This window comes from Phodopus roborovskii, unplaced genomic scaffold (assembly GCF_943737965.1).
Source record: "Phodopus roborovskii unplaced genomic scaffold, PHOROB, whole genome shotgun sequence".
NCBI lineage: Eukaryota > Metazoa > Chordata > Mammalia > Rodentia > Cricetidae > Phodopus > Phodopus roborovskii.
The window spans coordinates 69,784,057-69,796,527 of record NW_026126418.1 but is presented as its reverse complement, the minus strand read 5'-3'; the positions used below and the strand labels follow the sequence as shown (position 1 = coordinate 69,796,527).

Here is a 12,471-nt window from a genome sequence, read left to right as displayed (position 1 = left end):
TCTTTGCCTGTTTTTAATCTCCCTACTGGAAACCCAAGCAATATCCAAGAATGAGACCAGTGACCAGATCAGAGGGAGACACCACCCTCCTGAACCAAGGTGGGGTTGTAGTGTGTCATCTAGGGGACCCACAATCTGGACACGAGCCCTGTCCCCCCAGATGAGCCAGATGAGTCAGCACAGCCAGGTGAGGTCAGTTGGGGAAGGACGGGGGCTGGCCCTACGTTCCAGGAACCAGGCATTCGGATGGCAAAGCCATACTGATCACTTTCCTGAGGAAGTTCTGGGTCTCTGAAATTTACAAAAGCCCACAGAATCCTTTCAGAAGGAATGAAGTCACAGAAGGAGCCGCGCACACCATCACCTGGAGACACAGTCACTCGCAGACCCTTGCTCGGTATTTGGGAGGGCACTATGGCATGCACTGTGGGCTTGAATACAGGCAAAGGAGCCAGGCGGTGCTGACCAGAAATGCTGGCGTACTTACCTTTCTGAGGGTCTGAGGTCCTCTTTGCTCATTTCTTGCCCATGCGAAAGCACTCTGGGCTTCTCAGAAAGGGGGACATGCTTGAAGCTAGAGCCTGCCTAGCATACCAAGCCCTGTGGGCTGCAAGGGATGCTGGCTGCCTACAGAATGGCTCACATGGAACTCCAGGGAATAAATTTGTTGTGTATGCGGAAGCTCAAGTCAGAATGAGTTTGGGAGGTCAGGCCTATCCATTTCAAAGTCTGGGGCACAGAATAAGCATCTCACTGGCCCTCTGCTTGTGGCCCTGTCACCTAGAGCTGGGATAAAGAGAGTGAAGATGAGCCATGATGGGGCCCTGGAGTCCTTTGGCCAGAAGATGCAGAAAGGTGGAAGAATGAACAGTACCGTTATTCATTTTGCTGCTGATTTGAGAGGGAAGAGGTGTTGGCAGCATCAGTGAGGACAGAAAGAGAGCATCACCAAGTCCACAGAGGTCACAGCTGGGACACAGAACATCCCAAGGCCCAGTGGGGGACTCACCGGGAAGCGGTTCCATGGGGGAAAGATGGCATCTGCATCCACCCAGCTGAGCTGCTGACAGGACTGCAAGGGTGGCAGGGACACAGCCGTGCGGCTCTATCTAGGGCGTGCGCGATGAGCAGAGAGAGGAGAAGGCCTCAGCCTGCCACAGCAGGGAGGGCCTGTCTGTGAGAAAGATGGCCAGGAGGTCAGGAACAGCAGCATGGGCCAGCAGAGGGCTCCCAGTCGGCGTACGGCTTCCTGGATGAGTCTTAGGTGCCTGACCTGGGATGGGGTTTCTTGTACTGGGTGGCCACATGACAGTGACACCAATAAGCTCAGAAGTTCCAGGGGCTTCTGGACCACAGTGGTGTGTCTCTGTCTTTTTCCATTTGTTTGTTTGTTTGTTTGTTTTTGTTTGATACAGGTTCTCATGTAGCTCAGGCTGGCCTCAAACAAGCTATAAGCCAGGAGGTAGTAGTGGCTCACACCTTTAATCCTAGCTCTCTGGAGGCAGAGACAGGTAGATCTCTGAGTTCAGGGCTAGCCTGGTCTACAGAGTGAGTTCCAGGACAGTCTGAGCTACACAGAGACATGGCTACCCCTGTCCCAAACAACAATAATAATATCAACAAAAACAACGAAAAGCAAACAACCCCAAAACTCCAGAACCCCAAACTTAAGCTATGACCTTGAACCCTTGATCTCTCTCTGCCTTCCAAGTGCTGTGATTGCAGGCATGTGATACATTCCTGACACTTCCCCCTTGACTTTGTTTTTATAATTCTCTCTGCCTGGGAGGCCAGACTCTCTGTACCTTATGGGTCTTGATTATCCTTGGAAAGATTCATAATTTCCACATTCCTAAGACTATTGTTGACACTCAAGGTAAAGGTACTAGAATATGCCTGGGAATCTGAAGAAGGACATCTGAAGATGCCTGAATAGACTCACATACATATACACAGAGACACACCCACATACTCCCATGAGCAAACATACAAATATTACATACACATATACACACATGCACACATCTACAGATCCAAACATCCATACACTTACACACACACACACACACACACACACACACACACACACACAGTGGAGGAGCGGCTGTGGCCTCCCTCTTCTGAATCTCAAAGAGGGACAGAGTGTACCAACTTGTCCTTTATCATTCAAGAGGGACCTTCTGACATGGGGTGCAGAACGACATGACAGTGCTTCTCTCGGGAGGGCTCTCCTGAGCTGCTGCCTTCTATTGCTGCCTCTGCCCAGCCAAGGCTCATCCCCGCAAGGTCTGAGAGTCCATCTCCCAGGCCCACCAGCAGGATATGGACATTTTGGGTGTCTTTCTCTGGGCCTGCAGAGCTGTGACTTTGGATCCTAACTGCATTTCTACTTGTTAGTCCCAGATGAAGGTGTTTGTCTACCTGCTGCTCTGGGGGCTGCTTTTTCATAGGATCTGCCTCGGTTTCTTTTTCTGTTGCTATGATAAAAATCTCACGAAAGAAATGCTTTACTCTGACTCACAGGTAAAGGTACCGCCTATCATGGTGGGACAGTCTAGGCTGAGGGAGTGTGAAGTAGCCTGTCCTGGTTTTTGTGCCAACTTGACACAAGCAAAAGTCATCTGAGAGGAGGGAACCTCAATTGAGAAAATGCCTCTGTAATATCTGGCTGTAGAGCATTATTTCAATTAGTGATTGATGGGGAGGACTCAGCCCATTGTGGGTGGTACCACCCCTGGGCAGGTGGTCCTGGGTTCTATAAGAAAGCAGACTTCGTAAGCCATGAGGAGCAAGCCAGTGAGCAGCACCCTTCCATGGCCTCCGCCTCAGCACCTGCCTCTGGGTTCCTGCCCTGCTTGAGTCCCTGTTCTGACATCCTTCGATGATGAACAGTAATCTGGAAGCATAAGCCAAACACACCCTTTCCTCCCCAAATTGCTTTCTTTGGTCATGGTGTTTCATCACAGCAATAGTAACCCTGATTAAGATGCAGCTGGCCCCATCACAGCACGATCAGGAAGCAGAGAGCAATGCAGGCTGCCTTTCTCCACTCACAGTCTAGGATTCCAGCCAGGGAATGTTCCTGCTCACAGGTAGGATGGTTTTTTCTGCATTAGTTACCATAATTAAGACAATCCCGATTAGGTGTGCCTCCAGGCTTGTCTCCTAGGTAACGCTAGATCATGTAAGTTGACAGGTAGCACTAACCATCACGGAGTCAGGATTCAGGATCATTTCTCAAACATGAACATTAACACACCTCTCAAATCACAGATGTCACTGGTTCTCAGACAGCCTCCTCCAAGAAGTAGGCATGACTGGGGATGGTCCGGCAGTCCCTTGTTCCATTACATCTTCCTCACAAAACTCAACTGTGGAGAATCACTAGAGCCCTTCCTGCCCCGGATTTTGGGAAGTGGCCCCTCCAGCTTGAGCAGAGCATGTGTCCCCCCTTCAAGGCCAGCACTCTGACTGGCTTGGCAGTTTCTCCGAAGCCCACTAATGAGGCCCTGAGTGGTGATGTTATGTAAATGCACTTCTTGCTATGCTGTGAGACAAAACGGTAAAACATATTGCTTCTGTTGGGAAGGCCTGATAGTGGTGGTTGTTGTGTCATTAATTTGTAGGAAGCACGAACAGCTAGTGGTATATTTCCTAAACAAACACAAAGCCATGGAGGAATAAAATAGCACAAAAGACCAAAGAGGGGGCCATCCAGAGAAGCACACACCTGTCTCCATATTCACAAGACCCCAGACCATGATGAAGGCCATGATGTCAGCTGGGCCTCAAAAGGGCCTCCTCAGTTTGTCTGGGTGAAGGCTGAAGAAGCCAGTATTCAGTAACGGGCCAGATCTCCTGAGAGGAAGCCGCTCCCCATTGTTCCCCTTTACATCTTAGGTATGGTTTAAGTAAAAAAAAAAAAAAAAAAAAAAAAAAAAAAAAGCCTGGCATCCACACACAATGGGAAAAGCATATCAAATTATCTTATCAAATTATATTCTACCTTTCCAATCTCACTTGTAATCAAAAGGTGGTCACAATTAAAGACAGATGGGCAAGACTTACTTTTCTGGTAGTCAGAATAACACTTCCCCAAGCCCCCATCTATACACTTGAGGCAGCAAGCAGAAGGAACAGTTTTGCAACCTTGGCATCTGCTTGGCTTGGACCATGCACATGCCCCTCCCCAGGTGATGTATTCAGCAACCTGTTAAGTGGCCTAAGAACTCCCACCCACATCGAGCTGCATTAGATGATGGAAACAAGTTACTCCCAACCCTGGTTTGGTTTCAGTTGCTTTGATGAACACTATGACCCAAAGCAGCTCAGGGAGGAAAGGGTTTGTTTGGCATATCGCATATGACCCATCATAGAGGGAAGCCAGGGCAGAGAGAAGCCATGGAGGCAGGAACCAAAGCAGAGGTTACTTAGGAATGCTGCTTACTGGCTTGCTCTCCATGGCTTGCTCAGTTACCTTCTACAGCCCAGTCCTGTCTGCCTAGGGATGGCACCACCCACAGTGGGCTCCCACATCAATCAACAATCAAGAAAGAGCCCACAGACATGGCCACAGACAAATCTGAAGGAAGCAATTTCTCAATTAAGGTTCTGTCTTCCCAGATATGTCTGAGTTTGGGTTAGGTTGACAAAACCTAACCAGTACACTCCCCTTGCTGGGTCCCTTGATAAAACCCCATTTCTACTCAATCCTGGACACAACCCAAAAACTATGGGCTGTGGGTTGGGACAGATTAGATTGGTTTTAGGTGCATGTACAGTAAGGAAAACTGTGTCCCCGAAGGACATTTTTAGGACACATTCTCTATTTAGCATCTATGCCTATGCCTAAGTGAATGTGGTTAAATCCAGATGCATTCTGGGAAGGAAGGTTTACACAATCCAGATATATTCATCATAACAGAGACCAGCCTTCACTATGCTCCCTGCAGCCAAACCTCGTCTTCTCTGAAACCCACCCAATAAAGAAAGCCCTGAACGATAGCCACTCCTGGGCCACTGTCAATCAACAGATGCTTCTGAGCTGCACTATTGCTTTGCTTAAGTGAAGTTTCCTTTCTACTTTTGCACATCCCTATGAATCATTATTTCAGTCTTTGGAATAAGAAATCAAGAATAGCCAGGTGTGGTGCACATCTTTCACCCCAGCATTCAGTAGGCAGACCCAGGCAGAGCTGTGTGGGTTCAAGCCAGCCTGGTCTACATATTGATTATGCCTATATAGAGAAGCAGAAAAGACAGACGGAGTGAGATACAGATATGCCACACTGCTTGACTTCAAAAAGGGAAGAGAGCCCCACAGTGAGGAATACAGAAAGCCTCTTGGAGCTGGGAGAAGAAGGCAGGTGTACAGTCATGCCCATGGCCTGGGCAACACTTTGGTTCAGGATTTCTGGCCTCCGTAATAAAATAAACTTGTGTTGTCTTGAACCACAAGGTCTGTTCCATCAGCAACAGCAGACAAACATGCTGGTGGCAACCAGAGGTGGTAAAGAGATGGAGGAAGCAGGCACACAGGGACACAGGTGTGCATACACGGACAGCATTCCATATGGCATTGCTAATGGGCATGACTTTTGATCCAATCTCTCAATAGATTATTGGGTATGATGTCAACCTTATATACATGAGAAAACATACTTCATAAAATGGCCCAATGGATATAAGCTTGGAAACTACTCAAATGTTTACTTTTTTGTAATTTCATACTGGGGGAGGGGAACATGTGGACATTACAAGAAGGGTCAAAGGGTTCCTGTACATCCCTTGGGAAATCCATGAAAGTTTGCTCTGTCCTTTGGCTTGGTCACTGTCTTTAGCTGTGATTCTTACATGTATGCTGGTGGGGAACTAGTTTTTCACATAGTCAAACACAGCACAGCACAGGGCAGAAGCCAAGGCCACCCAGCTACATGTTTTGGTATCCTGTTTGTTCATGCAGTGCATAAATCTGCAGTGTGGAACCTGGCACTGTGTAGGGCAGGAGCAGGACGTGGACACACATCAGGTGCCATTGTGCTTGCTTCTACTGTTTATTATTGTTGTTGTTATTGTTATTATTATCTTTTTGAGGCAGGGTCCCACACAGCCCAGGCTGGCCTTAAACTCATTACGTAGCTGACAGTAATCTTCAACTCCCAAGTGCTGGGATTTCGGGTGTGCCTCACCATGCCCAGTTTATGGTGCTGTGGATCCAACCCAGGGCTTCATGTGTGCCTGGCAGGCACTCTACCTACTTGGGCTGCATCCCAGTGCAGCTGTCCCTCTCTCCACCTCCTGGGCCCTGTGGATGGATGGTCCAGGCAATGATCATGACAATTTCTCTCTCCATCTCACTGCCAAGATGCTTGGACCTTTGAGAACACAGGAGTTTCTTGGGGTCTCACGACCAGCTGGTTGGTGCAGTACTGGGATCCAAACCAGGCCAGAAAGCATTGCAGTGCACACTGGCTCTCACACTGCCCAGCTGTCCTGCTTCAGGAAGGTGCCCTTTGGAGAGTTAGATCCAGGGATGCTTTCAGACTGTAGGTGACACAGGGGACCTGGAAAGACTATCTGATACTGCTTCCCTAACAAGTCCTCCTCTGGTCCATCCGTGAAAAGTGAACCTTCTAGACAGGAAGAAATGGAATGCTCTAAGCCACCAGAGGCAAGCCACCATATCTATGACTTACCTGGCATGGGACCAGATATGGATGCCACTTGGTCTTCCCTAAATAAACAAGCCACAATTGTTGTAGAATAGAATATTTGTTTAACTGTGTAAAGATGTGTTTCATTTGTTTGTGTTGTAGAATCATTGTTTAACTATGTAAAGATGTGTCACTTTTGTTTATGCTGCAATTGTTTCACTATGTAAAGATGCATTGCTGTTTTACCTTGCCGTCTAAGGTACCTGATTGGCCTAATAAAAAGCTAAACATCCAATAACAAGGCAGAAGAGGGATAGACAGAGGTGGTGGGCAGAGAGAAAAGGGGAGCTGGCTAGCCAGCCTGGGGAGCCAGCCTACTGGAGGCTAGACAGACAGTCAGACAGACAGGCAGATACACATGGAGGAAGCAGGAAAGCAGGATGGATGAGGCTTGGGGAGGCACATAGATTAACAGAAATGGGTTAATTTAAGTTAAAAGAAAAAGAAAAGAAAAGAAAAAATAGCTAGCTAAAAACAAGCCTAAACTAAGGCTGAGCATTCATAATTAATAATGAATCTCCATGTCATGACTGGGAGGGGGGGCTACGGTCCAGGAAAGCCTGCTACACACAACTACAGCATGTCTGCATCCCCAAATGCTTAGCCCTCTTTCCCCTACCTGTGCCCACAGGTGGACAGAGCACCTGCCCTGGATCCACTAGGCTGAGGCAGTTAGTGCAAAGTGTGGCCTTACCTGTCATCCTCTTTTCAAAGAACGGCTGGATGAGCTCCCCGAAGCTTGACTTGGCTGCCACAGCTTCCTTCAGCAGCTGCCCGCAGCAGACTGAGGGGAGAGGAGCGGAGACACTGTTAAATTTTAAATAGAAGGAAGGATGGGAAAAAAGGCACTCCAGCTCACACTGCCTGCTGAGGCGGGAAAGGTCACTGAAAAAAATATAAAAGGGTGTGGGGTGTCCAAAAGGAAGCAAATATCAAAAAGGAAGTTGGAAGTGAAGAGAGAGGGAGAAGGAGAATGAAAAGGAATGCATTTGCCAAAGAACATTAAAAATGGACCACGCGGGAAGGCACTAACGAGGCTGTCACTGACAGGGAGGCTCCTGCAGAGAGGGCCCTGGCTATACCCGGAATTGCCAAGCAGACTCGGCGCTCTCTGGGTGGCAGTGGAGGAATAGCATGCAGTTGGGGACATGTTGTGTTCACGTTCACAGTGTTTGATGGAGGAGGTCAGGATCATGGCGGTACCCCAGCCATTCCATTCGGCAAGGTGCTTGAGAGGGATGGTGGGTTCATGAAAGGACCAAGGGAAACCCCAAAGACATGAAGCCATAGCTGCAGGCTGCTGGAGCCACCTGGTGGCTGCAATCTTTTTATTCCCCTTGCCTGCGTGCCCACGGCAGCAGGGCCTTTCCTGCCTTACCCCACTGTGTCTTCAGCCTCAGCCATGGACAGCACATGGAAGAGGTCAGTCAGTGACAATTTAACAAAAGCCAAAGCCAAAACCAAAAATCTATACGCTTCCATCTCTCTCCAAAGCCAGAGTTGTTTTTTAATGATGGGGATACCTATGTGTCTGCACACATGTGTGCAGAAGCCTGCTTAGGCCAGGAGAGGCATGAGATGCCCCGGAACCAGAGTTACAGGCAGTTGTGAGCCACCTGACATGGGTACTGGATACCAAACACTGATCCTCTGGAAGACTCGAACATTCTCCTAGCCCCTGCGCATTTCCTCAGTGTGTGTGTGTGTGTGTGTGTGTGTGTGTGTGTGTAGAAGTCAGAAGATGGAATCAGGTGTCCTCTGTCACTCTGCCTATTCCTTTGAATCAGGGTCTCTCTCTGAACCTGGGGGTCTCCATATCTTGGCTAGGCTAGAAGTCAACAAACCCCAGAGATCTTCCTGTCTCTGCCCCTCTTGGAGCTGGTGTCACATGCATGCATGGGACACCTGGCCTGTTATGTGGGTGGGTGGGATCCAACCTCCCCTCCTCATGGTCGTGTGGCATTTAACCACTGAGTCATCTTTCCAGCCCCAGCCAGAAGGCTTAAAAGCTGTTTTGGGTTGTTAGTTGTACAATCTTGGCTTTATAACCTTCAGTTAGGGATCTTCTTGCCCATTATAAAGAACCAAAATAAACCTAGAATGATCTGCATAGCAAAGACCAGCTACCATAGACTTAGTCCCTGATAATATGCATACTGCAGTGTAGCTTGAGTAGTGGGCAGTTTCCCCAGCTGAGGAAAACCCAGACACAGACTGGTGTGAGACAGCCTGTCTGTGAAGCGCTGTGCCACTTCCTTTGATTATTCATCCCTAACAATCATCAAGTGCCCTTTTATAAGGAAACTGAGACCCAAAGGCTATAACCCAGGTCACAGAGCTGGTAATCAGCAGGGTTGGAACCAAAATGCACACTACTGAATCCATTCTCAGCCTCCGATTCTGGCTGGGGAGGGACAGTGGGTAGCATTGAGTTCCCTCATAGAAATCCAGGGAACCAAAGAAAGACCAGAAACCATGCTTGGCAGCTACAGTAACAGGCAGCCCTGGGCTGCAATCTTTGCCACCTGGATTTCTTGTGTGTGTGTGTGTGTGTGTGTGTGTGTGTGTGTGTGTACATGCACAAGCATGCAAGTGTCTTAGCATATGTGTGAAAGTCAAAAGAAAGCTTTCAGGAGGCAGTTTTCCTCAGACAATCTGGGACTGGAACTCAGGCTATGAGGCCTGTGTGCCAGTGGTTATCCTCTGAGCCATCCTGGGGCCCCAAACTGAAAATTCCTTTTTCTTTTTTCTTCTTTCTTTCTTCTTTCTTTCTTCCTTCCTTTCTTTCTTTCTTTCTTTCTTTCTTGTTTGTTTGTTTTGTTTTGTTTTTTTGAGATAAGGTATCTTTGTGTAGCTTTGGAGCCAATCCTGGAACTCATTCTGTAAACCAGGATAGCCTGGAACTCACAGAGATCTGCCTCCTAAATGCTAGGATTAAAGGCCTACACCACCAATGCCCAGCTAAACTTAAAACTCTTAATGCAGAAGCACAAAATCTACTCTCAACACAAGCACCAAAGTGTCCAAGTATGAAAATGAAAATTACTGAAAAAATTAGAAAAAATGCAAACATTTGCAAGGAAAGAAATGGACCTTAGAATCAGATCAGTAGACAATAGACTGTCAGAATTAGCACAGCAAGGGTGCAGGGCAGTGTCACAGAGAGACAGCACTTTCAACCTTAAAGGAAAAGATTAAAATAAGTAAACAGATGGGGACCAGCTGAGAAATGGAAACCAGAGAAACAGGACCAGATGGGAATCCTAGAACTGGACAATACAATCTGGTAAATGAGAAACATGGCTGTGTCCAGTGGGTCTAAAGGCAAGAGAAGAGGAATGGAAGAATCTAAAACAGAACAGGGCAGGGCATAGGACAGGGCTTCAACGGGCAGGCTGACACACAGGTCACTAGAGTCCCAGCAGATGGGGAGAGGAGCGAAGAGACACAGGACACCCAGAAAGCAACCAGAGATGACAGAATTCCAGATTCTGGTGACAGGTACAACATCCAAGAATCTGTGTGTGTCCCAGGAAGAATAAACCAGCTGGGCGGTGGTGGCACACATCTTTAATCCCAGCACCTGGGAGTCAGAGGCAGGCAGATCTCTGTGAGTTCAAGACCAGCCTGGTCTACAGAGTGAGTTCCAGGACAGCCAGGGCTACACAGAGAAATCTTGTCTTGGGGTGGGGGGAGCAATACCAAAACAACAACAACAACAACAACAACAACAACAACAACAAAAACCCATAAAGCAAAGCCATTCCTCTATGCAACTATACTCAGGTTGCTAAAAGCCAACGAGAAAGAGAAAATACTAAAAGCAGCCAGAGGGGGAGAGGAAACACTTATATAGGCAGGGTGACAGGACACAAAAATAATCTGAGTTCTCATCAGAACCCGCAGGCCAGAAGACAGTGGAACGACACCTTCAAAGTGGGGGGGGGGGGAGACACACAACCAGTCTGTGAACATAGGTTTCTATATGTAACAAGCATTCTTCAGAAACGAAGGCAAGAAAATGAAATTTTCAGACATATGAAAGGACAGGGGATTTGTCATTGGCAGATGTTAAGGGAAAGAAATGTTAAAGGAAATTCTTCCGGCTGAGAGGAAACAGAGAGAGGCGGAAACCTACATCTTCCCAAGAACTGAGCCTGGAGATGTGTGGGTAATGGCACGGTTGTCTCTCCAGCTCATCCCCCATGTCTTAAAAGACAAGTCTTACAAGGAGCACATTTATTCAAAAGGTGACCCTGGTTGAAGTCTATCTCTGGATATATTTGCACGTGTGCTATTTGGGGGAGTGTACATGCATATTTATGTATTTGGTTGGGGAAAGTCGTTTTTCCCAGAGGTTAGGTGGGCTGTGGCACGTGGGGGTGGGGAGCAACACCTTTAAATGTCCCCAGTACCACACTGATCCCACCAACGCAAGCCAGCAGCCAAGGCCGCCTGGGACCATACCAGCAAAGACTTGGAAAACTGATTTCAATATTTTTCTCTCTGCTTGGTAAAATATTTATTGAAACTGTGCAGAGCACGGCATCTCCCTCTGGTGCAGGAAGTGTTGCCTGTGGTCACACTGACCTGGGATGGGGGAGCTGAGCCAGGCCATGAAGAAAGCAGCAGGGCCCGGTGAGGAGCTGCTTAAAAGCCCCCAGAGGATCGGGGAGAGTGCCCCAGAGGAAGTGAAGATGGGTGGCCAGAAAATGTCCCAGCCTTTGGGCTGTGGACACGTTTTATTGGTTAGTGTCTGTATGGAGATGCCCTTTAAAGGGAAACGTTTTTATCCCTACAGGGGTGAGCTAAGTGGGAAGGATTAAGAAGCAAGAGTAGGAAAGAGAATGGTTACTGTTCTTCCCCATCAGCCATTACAAAGCCTGGGCAGGTAAGAGGCAGGAAGCCACACTTCTGGTGAGATACTCACCGTCAACAAGGCCATATCTCTGGGCCAGAAGGGCTGCCTGCAAGCTCTTCCCAGAGCCCATTGCCCCACATAGCAGCACCTTGGGGGTGAATGGGGCATTGCATCGGTGGCCAGTTTGAACGTAGGTCAGAGCTGGAATAAGAGCACATGAGAATATCAGATCCAAGTCCTATGAGAAAAGGAGCCCGCTCACACCCCTGCATGGGCTCTGCCTGCTTGCAGCACAGTGGGAGCCTTCCACAACCTGACATTCAGACCATCAAGGAAGGAATCATGGAGGAAGAACTGCACATCTTTTTGCACCGAGGTGCACAGGGAGTGGTGCTGTTTCTAACCACTGTCTTGGAATTGCTCCATAGCGTGCTGCAGGCAGCTGCATTTGCCCCCAATTCGAATTGGGGCTGAGTGTGTTGGGCAGGAGGCTGGCCCTAGACATGAAAGCATCTCTCATTGACTGTCTGCTCAGTTAGGTGGTTTCCAGTCTTCATCTGTCCCAGCCTCTAACCTGAAGCCCCAGGACCAGGCTGGTGTCCTAGGGGAGATGTGCACCCTGTATCACACACAGGCTTTGATAAGAGGTCGGGCTCAGAAGGGGCCTGGTGTGCAGGGACTTCTAAAGGACTCGGGAACCGGTGGAGAATAATTTGGAGAATAATTTGTGCAGCCTCACTCCAGGGATACTAACTTTGTTGCAAGACTCCAAAAAGGCAGTAATGAAATAGGTCACAAGAGTGGCCGACTCTGCCATGGTCTCCTGACCTGTGCTGTTCCTCTGGCATTTGATGAAGAGAGAGGTGGGAAGATAGGGGTGAACATCTTCAACAATGA

At 48.3% G+C, this 12,471-nt stretch overlaps 1 protein-coding gene across 2 annotated transcripts in view; it reads right to left on the bottom strand.

Moving 5' to 3' along the window:
* Ak8 (adenylate kinase 8) overlaps nt 1-12,471 on the bottom strand; it is a 110,356-nt gene that overhangs the window by 62,411 nt on the left and 35,474 nt on the right. For both annotated transcript variants that reach the window (XM_051184993.1, XM_051184994.1), the window contains 2 exons: nt 11,644-11,775; nt 7,408-7,497 (listed from right to left, as the gene is read on the bottom strand). In XM_051184993.1, coding sequence (XP_051040950.1) covers nt 7,408-7,497; nt 11,644-11,775 — 222 coding nt within the window. The remainder of the gene's footprint in view (nt 1-7,407; nt 7,498-11,643; nt 11,776-12,471) is intronic.